The 20937-nt window shown below is 40.3% G+C and overlaps 1 protein-coding gene across 1 annotated transcript in view; it reads left to right on the forward strand.

The window, feature by feature from the left end:
- Positions 1-20937, forward strand: part of B3GLCT (beta 3-glucosyltransferase) — a 506218-nt gene that overhangs the window by 472148 nt on the left and 13133 nt on the right. The window contains exon 12 of the mRNA XM_073662497.1: positions 14147-14246. Coding sequence (XP_073518598.1) covers positions 14147-14246 — 100 coding nt within the window. The remainder of the gene's footprint in view (positions 1-14146; positions 14247-20937) is intronic.

Consider the following 20937-nt stretch of genomic DNA (forward strand, 5'->3'; position numbering starts at 1 on the left):
AAACTGTTTTGTAATTGGAAGAAACCGATGGACAGTCCCGGTCACATACTCCTCCACCAGCAGATTGCTTCGAGATCTGGACTCTCGGAGTTTGGCAAATAGCTGTAACGGATGCTAAAGAGAAGGAATTGTGGTTTAAGAAAACTTTTTTGAAAGGTATTCTGAAGAGGCCCCATCATGTTTTACCATTTGGTTTTCGATAGTTTGATAACATTTCCTATGCTCCTTACCAATCGTCTTGTGCAAGTGCCGCTTGGTTGTCATGTCCTCCACGTTCTTGTGCTTCTGCCTAGTTGAGAATAGTGAAGGCTCTCACAAACAGTGCAGTCAAGGTAATCAAAACTATGGGAAGATGAGAAGCTCTATGGGACTAAGTAAAAATTATTTTTCCCTACAATTAATTTTCAATAACATCATTTTTGAGGCCAAACCTGGTTACAAGCACTTGTATAAGGAATTGTATAATGATATCACGTACAGGGCGAGTATGGAACGTCACTGCGCAGTCGCTGTGTACGATAATTAAAAAGGTTGTACATCTTGGGGGCAATTTTTTCTTCACTTAAGTGCAAGAAATTGGGTTTATTTGAAAATTTGCACCCTTTGCTTTCTATATCCACTGTGCTGCAGAGTCTATCGCTGGTTGAAAAATGAGTTCACTGAGCATCCGTCAGTCAGTTCGCTATGATGGTATGATGGAGAGTTTGTCGTTTTTTTCTGAGCTCCTCTCTCCTGATTTATGGCTACAGATTACATCAAATTTGAATGTGCAGGGAAACAAAAAAGAAAGTCTGTAAAAAGAAACGGCTCAAAATGTTTAATGAAACCCAATCGCAAAAAAATGATATTCAGCCCTAAACATGCAGTGAAATTAAAATCGTCTCCAAAGGTGGGCGACCCCTTTAATTCCAGAATTTTATTGTATTTCCTGTAGATATTCTAGTTCTGTGTAGCACGTTTTCTGGGAATGTGGTATTTGTCCTTCATTAGTTCTAGTATTGTTAATGATCTGAGCCAGCGATTCACTGACATGGTTACTTACTAGAACTTATGTTGTCCTTTTTACTCTTTTATTGTACTTATAAACCTTTCATCGATTGTACCGTTGCATTCCTGCTACTCTTAATGAATAACAAGTGGACGTTCTTTGTAATTCCTATTCCTGAGTAAATTACCGGACTTTTTGGTTACTGAGCTGCTTTCACTCACAGCGTAATTTGGTTCACTAGTACAGCCAATAAATCACAACTCACCGAAGTCAGATTGTCCTTATTTCCAGTTAAAATATAACATTTAATATATACTTATTAAAATGCAATAATATAAGACTAACCACATTAATAGTGCAAAAAATACAACATGAAGATAAAGAAAAAAGATACAAAAGGGGGGAAGTGCCTTACCCTATGCTGGCACTGTCTGATCCTATCTTGCTGCGGAGGTTGGCACCCTATGCAGGCTGTACCAATATGTAAAATGCACCAATAAATTCAAAAATACCTATTTAAAAATGTGCAAGGCTCAAGATCAATAAAAAATATATTCTTTATTAAATTACATAAAAAAAGACTTACAAAAGTGAGACAAAATACTGAAGGTAGGTAAATGATAGTAACAAAACTTCAGCTCAGTACAGAGTCATGTTGTGTGCAATCACAGTATTGAGGACCGATACTCAAAAGGTATAAGGCAAAATAGCCAGTGCTCTGTAAATTAAATGGAATCTGTCAGCAGATTTTTGCTTGCGCATCTGAGAGCAGCATGATGTAGAAAAATAGACCCTGAATCCAATGATGTATCACTTAGTGTACTGGGTGCAGCCGTTCTGACACAATCAGAGCTTTTAGATTTAGTAATACAGCAGAGCTGAGAAAGCTAATCACGCCTACACCAGGCTCTATGTACATTGTGTATTGACAATGACCTACTTATCACAGGAGGGGACGTGGTCAGACTTTGGCTCACACTCCAGCTAGTCACCGCAATAGCAATGTCCTCGTTAAAAAATCCTCCCTGTAAGGTAACTACAGCACACAGCCTGATAAGTGACACATCACTGAATTCTGTCTTTTAACTCCTAAATCATGATATCCTCAGATTACATAGCCAAAACTTGCTGACAGGTTCCCATTATGGACCTTTAAGGAACATGCAGGTAGACATGGAGAGAGTGATACCACATCAAGGTTCACATAATGATAATAGTGCACAGTGGCATGGAGTATACTTTACCTTTAGAAGGAAGCGCACACAACTTGCATTTCGCATCAAGCTTCGTCAGTAGGCTACTATAGCATTCAAGGTCGTATTTATACGGTAGCTGTCTTTCCTAGGTGGTACTTGCTAGATACATTTTTTCATGTTGCAGAGAGCTAATTTGCCAGCTTTGAACCGACACTATTCATGCAACATCTCTAAAAAGCTAGAACTGCAAAGTTTCTCAAAATTTCAGGTAGAGCAGGCTATCTATAATACTTTGTGTGAAAACAATTTACATTTTTCACATGAACATGTAGTTTTTAATCACTTAGAACGGAAGTTTTTCCTCCAAAGGGAGACTCTGGAGGCTGGGTGACTCAATATCTAAGACGGTGATTGAATTTGAGGACTTTCATGCACAGCTTTGCACCTTGGTGTCCATGTATTTGGTGTCCATGTATTGCCTTTCTTCTTACCAAGCTGCCAATTCTGCAGTGCCTGGAAACATCAATTCCAGATTTCAGGTAGTGGAGGTGTTTTTCTTCAGTTTGTGTTCTTCTGCAGTTTACTGTATGTTCATATAATGTAGTGTGCTAATGTGCTTCCAGAACTTTTTTCATTAATTTCATCCTTGATTCGTGACTATAATTTTAAGGGTAGGTTAATTTTAACATTGAGAGATAGAATATCCAAAAAAAAATCAAGAAAATCACATTGTATAAATTAGATACATTTTTTTGCATTTTGCAGTGAGAAATGAGTATTTGATTCCTCTAGCAAACAACACTTAATACTTGCTGGCAAAACCCTTGTTGGCAAGCACAGCAGTCAGACGTTTTTTGTAGTTGATGATGAGGTTTGCGCACATGTCAGGAGGAATTTTGGTCCACTCCTCTTTGCAGATCATCTCTAAATCATTCAGATTTTGAGGCTGTCTCTTGGCAACTCGGAACTTCAACTCCCTGCATAAGTTTTCTATGGGAATAAGGTCTGGAGACTGGCTAGGTCACTCCATGACCTTAATGTGCTTCTTTTTGAGCCACTCCTTTGTTGCCTTGGCTGTATGTTTTGGGTCATTGTCTTGCTGGAAGACCCAGCCACGACCCATTTTTAATGTCCTGGCGTTGGGAAGAAGGTTGTCACTCAGGATTTTACAGTACATGGCTCCATCCATTCTCCCATTGATGCGGTGAAGTAGTCCTGTGCCCTTAGCAGAGAAACACCCCCAAAACATAATGTTTCCACCTCCATGCTTGACAGTTAGGACAGTGTTCTTTGGGTCATAGGCAGCATTTCTCTTCCTCTAAACACGGCGAGTTGAGTTAATGCCAAAGAGCTCAATTTTTGTCTCATCTGACCACAGCACCTTCTTCCAATAACTCACAGAATCATCCAGGCAAACTTCAGACGGGCCTGCACACTTGCCTTCTTGAGCAGGGAGACCTTGCGGGCACTGCAGGATTTTAAACCTTTAAGGCGTAATGTGTTACATATATATATATATATATATATATATATATATATATATATATATACACAGGGTGATCCAAAAGTAGGTGGACAGGAAGTGTAATAAGGTCATGAAGGGGGAGATTTATCAAACCTGGTGTAAAGTGAAACTGTCTCAGTTGTCCTTAGCAACCAATCAGATTCCACTTTTCATTCCTCGCAGACTCTTTGGAAAATGAAAGGTGGAATCTGATTGGTTGCTAAGGGCAACTGAGCCAGTTTCACAGATCTATTTTTCACAGATAGATCTTCCCCAAATCTGTTTTCTTTTCAGATAACACATAATGGCAAATAATTTAAATACAGATCAAAGAAAATGGATTTTAACAGAGTATTGGAAATCTCAAAGTGCTGAAACCGTTAGAGCAAATTGGGTTGAAACATTTGGTACTCAAGCCCCAAAGAGACAAACCATTTACCGCATTCGTGACAAATTCAATGCACTGGCTCAATTCTTAATGCTCCAAAAACTGGTCGACCCAAAACAGTCTGCACAGAAGATAATTAACAACTTGTTGCTGAAACATTTGTTCAGAGTGCAAAAAAGTCCACCAGAAAAGCCTCTTTGGAATTGGGAATTTCACGAGCTTCTATCATGCGAATCCTGAAATCTATTGGGTGGAAAGCTTATCGTCCACGTCTAATTCATGGTTTATTGGAGGATGATCCAGACAGACGGCTGCAATTTAGTGAGATTATACTTAACGAAATTGAAGAAAATCCAGTAATTTTAGATAACATTATGTGGAGTGATGAAGCTTCTTTCAAATTATCCGGCCATATTAACAGACATAATTGTATTTACTGGTATAATGAGAACATGCATTTAACAGTAGAGCAACAACTAAATGAGCCTGGTGTCAATGTTTGGGGTGGTATTTCAAGTTTTGGTGTTTTAGGACCAATATTTTTTGATGGAACAGTCACAGGAGATAAGTATCTCGAAATTCTAATGAATCAAGTTGTTCCCCAGTTATAGCAACAGCCTAATTCAAATTACCTTTATTTCCAACAAGATGGGGCCCCTCCACATTATTCAAGAGTAGTCCGCGAGTATCTTGATGAAACATTTCCTAATAAATGGATTGTCCGAAGAGGCCCAATTGATTGGCCGGCACGTTCACCAGACTTGACCCCAATGGATTTTTTCTTTTGAGGAGGACTCAAGGACAAAGTTTATAGTCGAAAACCAAAAAGTGTCAGTGATTTGAAAAATTATATAAGAGATGCATTTCAAGAAATTAATTCCCAAAGAGACTTGTGCAAAAAAGTTTGTCGAAGCGTAAGAGGCTGACTTCAAAGCTGTGCAAATTGTAATGGAAAACAGTTTGAGCACCTGCGTTGATAAAATTTAAGGGCTTTTGTATTATTGTTCAGAATAAAATTTAATTGTCAATGTTATGCTTGTGTTAGTAAATATAACTTTATATATAAATCAAAATAAATGTTATTATTTTCTGTCCACCTACTTTTGGACCACCCTGTGTGTGTGTGTGTATATATATATATATATATATATATATATATATATATATATATATATATATATATCTTTGTATATATAATATATACACCGTGGCATATACAAGTTTGGGCACTCTTGGTCTAAATTACTGTTATTGTGAACAGTTAAGCAAGTTGAAGATTACATGATCTCTAAAAGGCCTAAGGTTAAAGATGTCACGTTTACTTTGTATTTTAGGAAAAAATTATATACAGTACAGACCAAAAGTTTGGACACACCTTCTCATTTAAAGATTTTTCTGTATTTTCATGACTTTGAAAATTGTACATTCACACTGAAGGCATCAAAACTATGAATTAACACATGTGGAATTATATACTTAACAAAAAAGTTTGAAACAACTGAAAATATGTCTTATATTCTAGGTTCTTCAAAGTAGCCACCTTTTGCTTTGATGACTGCTTTGCGCACTCTTGGCATTCTCTTCATGAGCTTCAAGAGGTAGTCATCGGAAATGGTTTTCACTTCACAGGTGTGCCCTGTCAGGTTTAATAAGTGGGATTTCTTGCCTTATAAATGGGGTTGGGACCATCAGTTGTGTTGTGCAGAAGTCTGGTGGATACACAGCTGATAGTCCTACTGAATAGAATGTTAAAATTTGTATTATGGCAAGAAAAAAACAGCTAAGTAAAGAAAAACGAGTGGCCATCATTACTTTAAGAAATGAAGGTCAGTCACTCTGAAAAATTGGGCAAACTTTGAAAGTGTCCCCAAGTGCAGTTGCAAAAAACATCAAGTGCTACAAAGAAACTGGCTCACATGAGGACCGACCCAGGAAAGGAAGACCAAGAGTCACCTCTGCTTCTGAGGATAAGTTTATCCGAGTCACCAGCCTCAGAAATCACAGGTTAACAGCAGCTCAGATTAGAGACCAGGTCAATGCCACACAGAGTTCTAGCAGCAGACACATCTCTTCAACAACTGTTAAGAGGAGACTTTGTGCAGCAGGCCTTCATGGTAAAATAGCTGCTAGGAAACCACTGCTAAGGACAGGCAACAAGCAGAAGAGACTTGTTTGGGCTAAAGAACACAAGGAATGGACATTAGACCAGTGGAAATCTGTGCTTTGGTCTGATGAGTCCAAATTTGAGATCTTTGGTTCCAACCACCGTGTCTTTGTGCGACGCAGAAAAGGTGAACGGATGGATTCTACGTGCCTGGTTCCCACCGTGAAGCATGGAGGAGGAGGCGTGATGGTGTGGGGGTGCTTTGCTGGTGACACTGTTGGGGATTTATTCAAAATTGAAGGCATACTGAACCAGCATGGTTACCACAGCATCTTACAGCGGCATGCTATTCCATCCGGTTTGCTTTTAGTTGGACCATCATTTATTTTTCAACACGACAATGACCCCAAACACACCTCCAGGCTGTGTTAGGGCTATTTGACCAAGAGGGAGAGTGATAGGGTGATACGCCAGATGACCTGGCCTCTACAGTCAGTTGACCTGAACCCAATCGATGATGGTTTGGGGTGAGCTGGACCGCAGAGTGAAGGCAAAAGGGCCAACAAGTGCTAAGCATCTCTGGGAACTCCTTCAAGATTGTTGGAGCACCATTTCCGGTGACTACCTCTTGAAGCTCATCAAGAGAATGCCAAGAGTGTGCAAAGCAGTCCTCAAAGCAAAAGGTGGCTACTTTGAAGAACCTAGAATATAAGACATATTTTCAGTTGTTTCACACTTTTTGTTAACCATATAATTCCACATGTGTTAATTCATAGTTTTGATGCCTTCAGTGTGAATGTACAATTTTCATAGTCATGAAAATACAGAAAAATCTTTAAATGAGAAGGTGTGTCCAAACTTTTGGTCTGTACTGTATATATATGTTCATCTTTTACATTTTAAAAATTACGAAAAGGAAAATGGGCCAATGCAAAAGTTTTGGCACCCTGTATGATTAGTTCCTAGTAGCACCCTCTTATGAAAGTATCGCAGCTTGTAAACGCTTTTTGTAGCCAAGCAAGAGTCTTTGAATTCTTGTTTGAGGGCTTTTCATCCGTTCTTCCTTGGAAAATTCTTCCAGTTCTGTGAGATTCCTGGGTCGTCTTGCATTCACTGCTATTTTGAGGTCTAGCCACAGATTTTCAATGATGTTCAGATCAGAGGACTGTGAGGGCCATTGTAAAACCTTCATCTTGTGCCTTTTGAGGTCGTCTATTGTGGATTTTGACATGTGTTTAAGATCATTATTCATTTGTAGAAGTCATTCTCTTTTCAACTTCAGCTTTTTTACAGATGGTGTTATGTTTGCATCAAGAATTTGTTGACAATTCATTAAATCCAGTTTTCCCTCTACCCGTGAAATGTTCCCCGTGCCATTGGCTGCAACACAACCCAAAGCATGATTGATCCACTGCCATGCTTAATGGTTGGGGAGATGTTCTTTTCCTGAAATTCTGTGCCCTTTTTTCTCCACACATACCTTTGATCATTGTGGCTAAAGAGTTCTATTTCCAAAATGCATCAGGCTTGTTTAGATGTTCTTTTGCATACTTCTGACACTGAATTTTATGGTGAAGAACGCAGGAGACGTCTTCTTCCGAAGACTCTTCCCAGTAGGCCATATTTGTGCAGGTGTCTCTGAACAGTAGAACAATGTACCACAACTCCAGAGTCTGTTAAATCTTTCTGAAGGTCTTTTGCAGTCAAGCGGGGGTTCTGATTTGCCTCTCTAGCAATCCTACGAGCATCTCTCACTGGAGACATTAAAAATCCATATTGGCCAAAAAAAGCACATGGAGTAACATGCTGCTTTTGACTTATGCAACTGTTTGCTGAGCCTCTCTAATGTCTGAAGCAATACAATAAGCCTACTTTCGTAATTCAAACTACACAAAACTTTCCTCCTTTTTTGGTGGCATGACAACCACATTGAGGACTGAAATCTCAGAGCTTGTATAGTGTGAAATGTAATTGAAGAAAATCGAGTTCTACACATTCAAAGCAGTGATGATCTTCCAGACCTTATCTTGACCTCCACTGTTCCTGTTAACTGCTATTTCTTAATTACATTTTGAACTGAGGAAAGAGCAACTTGAAAACACTTTGCTATCTTCTTATAGCCTTCTCCTGGTTTGTGGGCCTCCACCATTTTCATTTTCAGAGTACTAGGCAGCTGCCTAGAAGAACCCATGGCTGATGTTTTTTTGATATAAGGTTAGAGAAGGGTGTTTTTTTATAAAGCTGGGAAATTTGCATCATCTATTTTTTTCTAACGATGATAGTGAACAACCGGACGCGTCACAACCATGATGCACCTATTAGTATGGCGCCGCTCCCTGTACCCAACCCACTTATTACATTGTTTATACCGGGACTGCACCACTCCTCGCGCATCACCTATGACCCCACCTACCTTCATTCACAAGTTGTGATGTCTCTACTCCTCTGTTCATCACGGTCAGCTGCTCCTTTGTCTCTCACTGCTACTTAAACTTCCTTCATCCTCTCATGTCAGATAGGCTTCCAAAGGCGCCACACCTATAGTGGATTCTCCACTACTTTACTGCACTGTATGCTACAAAAGCCTTCCATAAGCAATCTTTTACACTTGTTCTCTAGCGGCAAACCAGGATGTTCTGTGAATCATCTAATATATATAATCGTCTTATCCCGTCTGTCTGTCCTTCTGTCCAGGAAATCCCGCATCGCTGATTGGTCCGGCCGCGGCCAATCAGCGACGCCAGATTTCAGAAAAAGATGGCGGCCGTTAGCGGCTCATCTGCCGCACCGAGGTCAGCGGCGATGCAGCCGGGAGATGACCGGCGCTCGCAGCAGAACTACCCCGACCTGCGGCGCCGCTGACCTCCATGCGGCTACCGTTGGCTAGGGCCGCTGATCTCCCGATGGCAAGTGTGAAGGGAGGACCGGGGAGCGGCGCCGCCGGTCGGGAAACTTCTGCTGCGAGCAGCCGCTCATCTCCCAGCTGCTCGCAGCGGAAGTACCTGCACAGGCAGCAATATTGGCACCAAGTTTAAACACCGCTCTGCTGATTGGTCGCGACCAATCAGCGATTTTGGCGCCAAATGTAAACCCGCTCTCCGGTCCTCACTAACAGGGTTCGCTAATTGGTCGCGGACTCAGCCATATTGGCACCAAATTTAAACACCGCTCTGCTGATTGGTCGTGGCCGCCGGCCGCGACCAATCAGCGATATTGGCGCCAAATTTAAACACCGCTCTGCACTGAGGTCAGCGGCGATGCAGCCTGGAGATGACTGGCGCTAGCCGGTCATCTCCCGGCTGCTCGCAGCAGAAATACCCCGACTGGCGGCGCCGCTGACCTCCATGTGGCTACCGTCGGGAGATCAGCGGCTAGGGCCGCTGATCTCCTGAGGACAAGTGTGAAGGGAGGACCGGGGAGCGGCGCCACCGGTCGGGATACTTCTGCTGCGAGCATCTGGTCATCTCCCGGCTGATCGCAGCGGAAGTACCCGCACAGGCAGCGCCGCTCCCCGGTCCTCACTAATACGATTCGCTGATTGGCCAATCAGCGATTTTGGCGCCAAATTTAAACACGCTCTCCGGTCCTCACTAATACGATTCGCTGATTGGTCGCGGCCGCTGGACGCGACCAATCAGCGATATTGGCGCCAAATTTAAACACCGCTCTGCTGATTGCGCCCGGTCGGCCTCATACATATTCTAGAATACCCGATGCGTTAGAATAGGGCCACCATCTAGTGTTATATATGTGTAGTTACTCTTTGTACACAGATTTTTGTATTGCATTACAACTGATTAATTGGCTTTATTTTCTATAGTGAAATTGTCTCCCTAGTTTTCCCAACAGTGGTAACCTTAATAGTTTTAACATTTGTTCTATTTCCATATACTTACCTCTTGCATTTATTACCAAATTCAGTTTGTATGGATTTATTTACTCTTTATTATTTATTTTTTTACTTTTTTTTCAGTTTTTGATTGTATTTATTTTAAAGAATTTGTCCAGTACTTTTTACAATGTCCCCCAATGTATTTACCCTGTAGCGATAAGTTTTTTTGTAATTACCTTTAGTTGTCCTTCTTGCCTGGCCGCTCACAGGCATCACGTGATCCCCGGCTACAGCCGGCTCTTTCTTCTGCTGATGTCACGTCAAGTGAGGTGTGACACGGTCCCCTCAGTGGATGCTTGGTTTTGGGCGGTGTATCCCGCGCGTCACACCCAGCATCCACCGTGCCCCACTCCAATGAATGAGGAGAGGGAAAGCTCGCAATGGATGCTGGGTGTGACACACTGGGTAACTCCGCCCAGAGCCCATTACTCACCAGGGAGCGAAGCACTAAGTCTTGCCCGGCCGCAGTCGGAACTTGACATGACATCAGCGGATGTCAGAGCCGGCTGCAGCCGGGGGTCACGTGATGCCTGTGAGCGGCCAGCGATAGCGCCACTAACAGGCAAGAAGGACAGCAGAAGGTAATTAGAAATAATCTTATTTCCACCATAAAAAGTACACTGGGGCATTGTCCATAGTAGTGGACAACCCCTTTAAGTTTCTGTGCACATCAATTTGTTTATGCAGTTTTCTATATACTGTTTGTTCTATGTACAGTGCATCTGCGGAAGGTCTATGCACAGACTGAACCATTATGTTCTCACTGTGGATTGCAGCTCTCTATTAAATCACCTTGAAATTCCATGAGTGTCAAGTTCTTCCTACATATATTACTACGGATTGGGTTCCTACTTGTGCACCTATACACAGGAGTGCCATGTTGTTTAACCACATTTTTGGGTAGGAGTCTATCAGCATGGGACATCTAGAATTTTCAATCTTTGCTTACCCTTCCTTGCAGTAGCGCTCCACATCTGTCAGACTGCGAGGACATCTCCTGTGTGCAGCACCCTCCTAAGGTCAACCCACAGATTTACTACTGGATTTAGGTCTGAACTCTGGCTGGGCCATTCCAATACTATGATCTTCTTATGGCGAAACCTTTCTTTTGTTGATATGGAGGTTTTCTTGGGGTCATTGTGTTAAAAGGTGAAATTCCTCTGTATCTTTAGCTTTTTAGCAGAGGCTTGAAGGTTTTGTTGCAAAATTGACTGATATTTGTAACTATTTATAATTCCCTCCACCTTGACTAAAGTCCAGTTCCAGCTGACAAAAAACAGCCCCAAACCATAATGATGCCTCCACCGTGCTTCACTGTTGGTATAGTGTTTTTCTGGTGATGTGCAGTATTGACTGTGCTCCAAACATACCTTTTGGAATTGTCAAAAAAAGTTCAATCTTGGTCTTATCAGACCATAACACGTTTTCCCACATGCTTTTGGTACACTTGATGTGGGTTTTGGCATGCAAGTTTTGACTAAAGCTCCTGTTCCAGCTGTGAGAAAACATCCCCAAAGCCTAATGCTGCCTCCACCATGATTCATTGTGGGTATGGCATTGTTTTGGTGGTGCGCAGTATTGGATTTGCGCCAAACATACCTTTTGGAATTATTGTCAAAAAGTTAAACCTTCGTTTCATCAGACCATAGCATGTTTTCCTCCATGCTTTTGGTAGACTTATAGATTTTGGCAAAATACAGCCAAGCTTGGATGTTTTTCTTTGTATTACAAAGCTTATGGCTTACTACCCTACCACACATGCTAGACATATGAAGAATACAGGAGATTGTTGTCCCATGCAGAACACAACCAACACTTGCTAGAAATTCCTGCAGCTACTTTAATGTTGCGGTAGGTCTCTTGGCAGCCTCCAGGACCAATTTTCTTCTTGTATTTTCATCATTTTTGAGCGATGTCTAGTTTTAGGCAATGTCACTGTTGTGCCAAATTTAAGCCACTTCTTGATTACTTTCTTCACAGTGTTTCATGATATATCTCATATTTCCTGTGCTGTAAGCTGTTTACAGGCCATGGCTTTTGCTGTAAACTGCAACTTGGAACATACTAGGAAATCCTACAAGAACAGCTAAACATTATATGGGGTTAATCAGAATCACTGTAAATGATGGCAGCTGAATACTAAATACCATTTAACGTTAGTTTAAGGCCAAGTTCACACGTTCAGTATTTGGTCAGTATTTCACATCAGTATTTGTAAGCCAAAACCAGGAGTGGGTGAAAAATGCAGAAGTGGTGACTTTTTTTTGAATTATACTTTTCTTCTGATTGTTCCACTCCTGGTTTTGGCTTACAAATACTGATGTAAAATACTGACCAACTCCAGACATGTGAACATGGCCTTAATGTGATTGACTAATTCAGAACACAACCACATCCCCAATTTTAAGAGGGTGTTCACACTTATGCAACCATATTATTTTAGTTTTTTTTTTTAATTTCTCCCTCAGAATGATTTTTGTTTGTTTCCCACTGGATAAGTAGGAAAAAGTTCTAAAACAGTACGTTTTTTTTTTACATGAGAAAACCTGGCATCTTAAGAGGGGTGTGTAAACATTTTATATCCTCTCTAAAGATCTTAAGTTATTCTTCTTTATAAGCATATTGTACTGTCACATGGAGATACTTCTCTATATACCAGTGCATCTCTAAATACCTGTATATTAGAGGCAAAAAGGCACTTTTTTTTTCTCATAAAATTCTGAAAAAGTATAAAGAAACAATGATAATAGCAGTCTTTGTACACTTTTTAAAAATAATTGTCACAATGAGTCAGAAGGCTCTAAGAAATTACCGTCATATCCTGAGTGAGGTAAACATAGTACATTAAGTTACATAGTGCAAGTTCATAATTAAGAAAAAAAATGTAACATAATGATTTCAATTAATGTTGTACTGGGTTATTTTCTATATTATTTATATTAAGTTGTGGACAGACTCATCCTGTCTATACCAATTTCTTGTTCATATAATGTAACAAGGTCACTGGTAAAGTACAGGAGGGGAGATATGTATCACTGAGGTTGTCGGCTTCATTGATGTGAACCTAGGAATATGCTTCAGCACACTAAGTGCTGAGAGGGGTTAATCAGCTATGTTAAGGGCTGGGTTTTTTGTGAACAGCTGAAGAGTGGGTGGGATACTGTCCACTATATCTCCACCCCAGGGTTGGGGAATGTAAATAGTCAGCCTTCTGAATCATTCAGTGTGCCTGGAGGTGAGAGCTCCAGAGCTATGCTTATTGTATAAGCTAATTGCTGAACCCTGTTGTTTTCCCTGAACGGGCGGATCCCCGCAGCTATATAGACTGTGCTATATGTTATCTTTTGTTTTCCCGCTATGCCAGAAAGGCTGTGTTTATTTTTGCTGAACTTTACACTAGTTTATGTCATACCTTTTTAATAAATCAGTAGAAGACTCTTAACGAGAAACGTTCCTGTGTCTACCTCTGTGAGCCGCCAAGTAAACCAGTTTATCACAATAACTATTGGGGTACTGGGTTAAATATGTGAAATCTCTGTTTCTAGGTTGAGTATCTCTTATATGCATTCTAACTACTTGTTGTATATGATTACCATAATTTTGTGGAAGATAGCAATGAAGAGAAGAAAATTATATTTGTATTCAAACACTTACCTTCAACCTTAACACACATAATCCAATTACAATAATTGATAAATGCAAGGCTTTGGTCACACTCGCACTTCGGCTTCCATTTATAATGAACCCATGAGAGCTATAAAGGATTCCTATGAATTCGGACTGATCCCGTTGACATATATTGGGGTAATTTAGGGTTCTGTATTTTTTTACGGTAACAATACTTCTGTAGACTTTGTTATTCCTGCTGCAAAAGATAAAATAACCCTGAAATGAAAGAGGAAGTTATTGCTAAAATCGACTGAGCCCGTAGAGCTTTTATTTTTTTTGTTACTGAAAGGAAATGGCTTAGGTGACTTTCTACTCACCATATGTAATGTATGTCCTCAGTGCAGTAAATTCGTACTTTCATTGTAGTGCGCTTCTTTTTAAAAAAAAATATTTTCGTAATTTCAGGACACTGCGGGAAAACCTTTGCCATTCTGGAGCGTTTTCTAACATATAATTTATTACATGCCCGGTGGCTATTGGTAGTGGATGATGATACACTGATCAGGTATGACTTTATTCACAAGGGTATTTAAAAAAGACATTTTGTGCATAGCACTCATTTAATGTTTCTCAATGCTGAATTTTTGTGTTGAACTGTGTTTAATTTGCAAAATAAAAATTAAAATGTAGAGATAAAATGAAAGTAACTACTTCTGTGATAACCATAAATACCCCAATATTATACGTTAATTTAAAAAGAATCTTTCACCAGGTTTTTGCCAAAATCAGTGTTTTATCAGCATGAGATAATCACTAGAGGACTAGTAAACCTGCTGCCATGTAGTCTTTAATATTGATGACCTCTGTATTACCCCGCCCCCACTACTGATTGGCAGTTGTCTGCCTATGTACACAGAAAGCCTCCAATCAGTAATGTGGGCGGGGTAATACAGAGCTCAGCATTCACAGAACTGGTAGATCTGCAGCAGATAAAACAGTGATTACTTCAAAATGACAGCAAACAGCCTTGTAAGTGATACATCACTAGAATCTTTGGCCTTAAATCATTCTGCTCTCAGATGGGGGTAACAAAAACCTGGTGACAAATTCCCTTTCAAAGACTACAGTCAGAGCAGACAACAGTTTAGTAATGAAGAGATTACAATATCCGTTGGTAAATGTCATATGACATTTGATGACCTCACTTCATGCAAACGCAGTGCCATGTGTTGGTTACAGCTTAAAAAGCACACCCCTTAGACCTCAGTCCAGAGCCTCTCACCTAGCCAAATCAGTACTCATACTTTGCACTGATGAGGGCCAACAGCCCGAAACACCGTGCCTACAAATTGAGATTCTGACTTGGCTTTTATCCTAAGTCATACTGCACGACTCGTTAAAGGGTTGATTGTGACTTGCAGGATTGCTGCTTCCAATAGGTGGCGCTATAGAGTACAAGTCCTCTTTTTCTCTGAAGAGGCAATTTGCATGTACCTATGTGAAAACTGTATTTGTTTTTTTATTTCCATTATAATTAGGTTCAGCAACTAATTGGGCATTCAGTATATTAATGCAATTTCAAGCATTGTTTCTGTAGCTGAATGAGAAGAGATATCCTTCTTTAGGGCTTATCATTAGAACAGTCTGATAGTAACTATGTCGATCCTTTGATTTCTTTGATATCTCTATTTTATGCATTTTGATAACCTAATTAATATAAATTGGATATTATGAGAAGTTGTGAACAATGGCAAAAATACTGCTTTCTCTTGTCTAGAGACATGTTAAATAGTGTTAGAAAAATTGTGTAGCCGGTAACCAGATTCCATAAACCAGATCAAATGATCGGTATACAAAGCTTCATAATGTGTGAAGAGAGGGAGAGGCATGTACACACTGAACCAATTAAAGGGGGCAATCACATACATTTCTTAATAAATATATATCCTATAAATAAATAAATATATATATGTATACAGTGGGGGAAATAATTATTTGATCCCTTGCTGTCTTTGTAAGTTTGCCCACTGACAAAGACATGAACAGTCTATAATTTTAAGGGTAGGTTAATTTTAATATTGAGAGAGAGAATCCCCCCAAAAAATCAAGAAAATCACATTGTATAAATTAGATATTTTTTTTTGCATTTTGCAATGAGAAATAAGTATTTGATCCCTCTGGCAAACAACACTTAATACTTGGTGGCAAAACCCTTGTTGGCAAGCACAGCAGTCAGACGTTTTTTTGTAGTTGATGATGAGGGTTGCACACATGTCAGGAGGAATTTTGGTCCACTCCTCTGCAGATCATCTCTAAATCATTCAGATTTTGAGGCTGTCGCTTGGCAACTCGGAGCTTCAACTCCCTCCATAAGTTTTCTATGGGATTAAGGTCTGGTGATTGGCTAGGCCACTCCATGACCTTACTGTGCGTCTTTTTGAGCCACTCCTTTGTTGCCTTGGCTGTATGTTTTGGGTCATTGTGTTGGAAGACCCAGCCACGACCCATCTTCAATGCTCTTATTGAGGGAAGGAGGTTGTTGGCCAAAATCTCGTGATACATGACCCCATCCATCATGTCCCCTTTGCAGAAAAGCACCCCCAAAGTATAATGTTTCACACACCATGCTTCACGGTCGGGACGATGTTCTTAGGGTTGTACTCATCCTTCTTCCTCCAAACATGGCGAGTTGAGTTAATGCCAAAGAGCTAAATTTTTGTCTCATCTGACCACAGCACCTTCTCCCAATAACTCACAGAATCATCCAGGTGTTCATTGGCAAACTTCAGACGGGTCTGCACATGTGCCATCTTGAGCAGGGGGACCTTGCGGGCACTGCAGGATTTTAAACCTTTGAGTGTGCAATGTGTTACCAATGGTTTTCTTGGTGACTGTGGTCCCAGCTGCCTTGAGATCATTAACAAGTTCCCCCCGGGTAGTTTTAGGCTGATTTCTCACCTTCCTCATGATCAAGGATACCCCATGAGGGGAGATTTTGCATGGTGCCCCAGATCAATGTCAATTGACAGTCATTTTGTATTTCTTCCATTTTCTTACTATTGCACCAATAGCTGTCTCCTTCTCACCTAGCGTTTTACTTATGGTTTTGTAGCCCATTTCAGCTTTGTGTTGGTCTATGATCTTGTCCCTGACATATTTGAAAGCTCTTTGATCTTGCCCATGTTGTTGAGGTCAGAGTCTGACTGATTAATTGAGTCTGTGGACAGGAGTCTTTTATACAGGTGACTATGTAAGACAGCTGTCTTTAATGCAAGTAACGAGTTGATTAGGAGCGTCTGACTGGTCTGTAGGAGCCAGAACTCATAATGGTTTGTAGGGGATCAAATACTTATTCCTCACTGCAAAATGCAAATAAATTTATCTAATTTATGCAATGTGATTTTCTTGATTTTTTTGGGATATTCTATCTCTCAATGTTAAAATTAACCTACCCTTAAAAGTATAGACTGTTCATGTCTTTGTCAATGGGCAAACTTACAAAAACAGCAGGGGTTCAAATACTTATTTCCCCCATTGTATATAATTTTATTTGACTTGGTCTTTTGTACGCTCTAAATGATCCATAGGCTTTCCGTATAGTGTGTTAAACTTTTGAGAGCTGTTTGTGTTTTCAAAGAAAATGTCACTATAATTCTTATAAAAAATGTAGTGGTTTATTGGATTGTCCACCAGAAAGAATCATTGCAGCAAAATATAAAATATATTAAGTTGTTACAAAGAGATTGTCCATAATTAGCTCATTAGATTAGCTGCAAGTCCATGAGTGTCCGTCCAAGTTACAATAGGCTGTATGTAGTAGCACGTCTCAGCTGCTTACCCAGGATATCCTAAACTTCAGGAGCACATGCCTGTGTGTGTATTTAGGCCCAAAATGCCATATGGACAGGAACACATGTCAAGCCATTATCCATGAGTGAATGTTCAAGTTCCGGTACCAAGAGGAGCACATCTCAACTGTTGCATGTAGACCCTTCTAATGAATGAAGTTAGAGAGAAGAACATCCCCCTCCCCGGCATGTCACATGGTTTATATATGAGTCTCAAATAGCACCTGTTTTTATATATGGCACTACCATCTACCCTGAGCTAAGTGTACAAGAATAACCTAAATGTCATGTCAGCAAATATACCCAGTACAGAGCTCAGAGTAAAAATGAATAACCATAATTAATATTTAACATCATCGCTGGAGAATTTATTGTTTTCTGGATTAGAAAAATAGGTTTGTTTGTTCCAGCAACAGCAATTCTCTTGTCTATTGGATATTTTGGCATTGCAACTCAGACCCATGCTCTTCTATAAGGCAAACTGGATACCAGAAAATGGTAAGCCCATGATTAGGCTAGTGGTGCTGTTTCAACGGTTATGAAAGCAAACCCATCTTTTCTAATCCTAAATGGGAAAAAAAATGTGACTTCACACTGACCATTTGGATTCTACCTGCTGCGGGTCTGCACTTAGCTCTCCCCATAGTTTCTAGGCGAAACCATTTCAGTAATGGCCCTCAGTAATGGCCTTCAGTAATTAGATTAAAAGGTTTATCTGGGACTTTTTTTTTTTTTTTTTACTATGGGCCTAAACTACCTGCTTGCTCTACCCGGCGCCGGCACAGATCGGTCATTGACTGCTCCTGCCAATGATAAAGCTGCTCCACTTCAACAGCAGCTCTACCTCTTCCAGGCTGCTCTGTCGATGGGGTGTGACTATCGGCATCATACTGATTGACAGATTGCCACAGTTAAGCATGTGTCAGCAGTCACGCCCAGTCAGCAGAGCGGAAGAGAAGCTGCTGCTCTGTCGATGTGACATCAGCAGAAACAGCAGAATCACCGGCTGGAGTGGTCTCTGCCAGGAGAGATCGGTGCTGGGTTTGCAACTACCTGTCTGTCAGTTCTTAGGCCCATAGTAACAAAAAAATAGTCCCGGATAATCCCTTTAAAGTTGGATGAAACAATATTGGCAGGATCAGCTGACAGTCTAATGTTTATGGCGGCTTTCCAAATCTCCCCTGACAGATGAAGCAGGGGAAGAGAAGCGTCCGACACTTTAGATTACCAACAACTGATCCTTTTGTTTTCTATGATATACAGTTGTGATCAAAAGTTCACATAACCCGGCTGAATTTTTGCTTTCTTGGCCTTGTTTCAGAGAATATGAATGATAACAAAAAACTTTTTTTTCACTCATGGCTATTGGTTGGGTGAAGCCATTTATTGTCAAACTACTGTGTTTTCTCTTTTTAAATCTTAATGACAACCAAAAACACCCAAATGACCCTGATCAAAAGTTCACATACCCCAGTTCTTAATACCGTGTATTGCCCCCTCTAATATCAATGACAGCTTGAAGTCTTTTGTGGTAGTTGTGGATGAGGTTCTTTATTTTCACAAATGGTAAAGCTGCCCATTCTTCTTGGCAAAAAGCCTCCAGTTCCTGTAAATTCTTAGGCTGTCTAGCATGAACTGAGCGCTTGAGATCTCCCCAGAGTGGCTCAATGATATTGAGGTCAGGAAACTGAGATGGCCACTCCAGAACCTTCACTTTGTTCTGCAGTAGCCAATGACAGGTCGACTTGGCCTTGTGTTTTGGATCATTGTCATGTTGGAACATCCAGGTACGTCCCATGTGCAGCTTCCGGGCTGATGAGTGCAAATTTGCTTCCAGTATTTGCTGATAACATGCTGCATTCATCTTTCCTTTAACTTTTACCAAGTTTAGTGTGCCTTTGTAGCTCACACATCCCCAAAACATCAGCGATCCACCTCCATGCCTTACTGTAGGAATGGTGTTCCTTTCATCATAGGCCTTGTTTATGGTTGTAGCCAAAAAGTTACATTTTGGTCTCATCACTCCAAATTACCTTGTTTCAGAATTTTTGAGGCTTGGCTCTGTGCTGTTTGGCATATTGTAGGCGAGAAACTTTGTGGCATTTGCGCAGTAATGGCTTTCTTCTGGCGACTCAACCATGAAGCCCATTTTTCTTCAAGTGCCTCCTTATTGTGGATCTTGAAACAGCCACACCGCTAGTTTTCAGAAAGTCCTGAATTTCATCTGATGTTATTTGTGGGTTTTTCTTTGCATCCGGAACAATTTTCTTGGCAGTTGTCGCCGCAATCTTTGTTGGTCTACCTGACCGTGGTTTGGTTTTTACAGAGCCCATGATTTTCCATTTGTTAATCACAGTTTGAACGCTGCTGACTGGCATTATCAATTCCTTGGATATCTTTTTGTATCCCTTTCCTGTGTTATACAGTTCAACTACCTTTTCCCATAGTTCCGTTGACAATTCTTTTGCTTTCCCCATGACTCACAATCCAGAAACGTCAGTGGCTGGATGAAAGATGCAAGAGTCGGTCTGGATCCCATAAACTTACTCAGCTTTTATGCACATACACTGATTACAAGCAAACAGGCCACAGGTGAGGATGTTACCTTTAGTAGCCATTGAAACCCATTTGTGTCAAATTCTGTGCATGTTATCAGGCCAAAATCACCAGGGTATGTGAACTTTTGATCAGGGTCATTTGGATGTTTTTGGTTGTCATTAAGATTTAAAAAGAGGAAACACAGTAGTTTGACAATAAATGGCTTCACCCACCCAATAACCATGAGTGGAGAAAAAGTTTTTTTTTTTTTGTTATCATTCATATTCTCTGCAACAAGGTCAAGAAAGGAAAAATTCTGCCGTGGTGTGTAAACTTTTGAGCACAACTGTAAGTTACTGTGAAAGTAGTCTGACAGCAGCTCCTTTATAGAGAACACAGGAGTACAGCAGGTCACTTCTGTGTATGGAGCTCAGATTTCTTATTGAACACCATGGGAATAAGTTTGTTGGTGGTTTTCACTCAATTTTTGTACCAAACTACAGTTAGATCCATGTTTTTGTGCTGTGTAAATGTGTATGTGATATATATTATATTATTATTCATGGTGTCGCCAGGTTTTATTACTAACAGGTTTGCTTTAGATTACGCTACATGTGATCTAAAGCAAGCAACCTTGTAATAAAATATCATTCATTGACCTTGCCAGTTTTTGAACTACAAGGATCCTACAAATATGTTATGGATGGACTGGTGAAATAATAAAGAAATTGCTGCTAATTACAGATGTAGCGCTTCACTGAAAACTGCTTAAATGTTATTTTTAATATATTTCTCAGTAATGAGGAGTCTGTAAAGACCTTTGTGAGACCTTTCCAATTCTATATTTTTTGGATCAAATAGCCCATAACT

Source organism: Phyllobates terribilis, unplaced genomic scaffold (genome assembly GCF_046119375.1).
Source record: "Phyllobates terribilis strain yellow unplaced genomic scaffold, ASM4611937v1 Scaffold_2__4_contigs__length_985480577, whole genome shotgun sequence".
NCBI classification, from domain to species: domain Eukaryota; kingdom Metazoa; phylum Chordata; class Amphibia; order Anura; family Dendrobatidae; genus Phyllobates; species Phyllobates terribilis.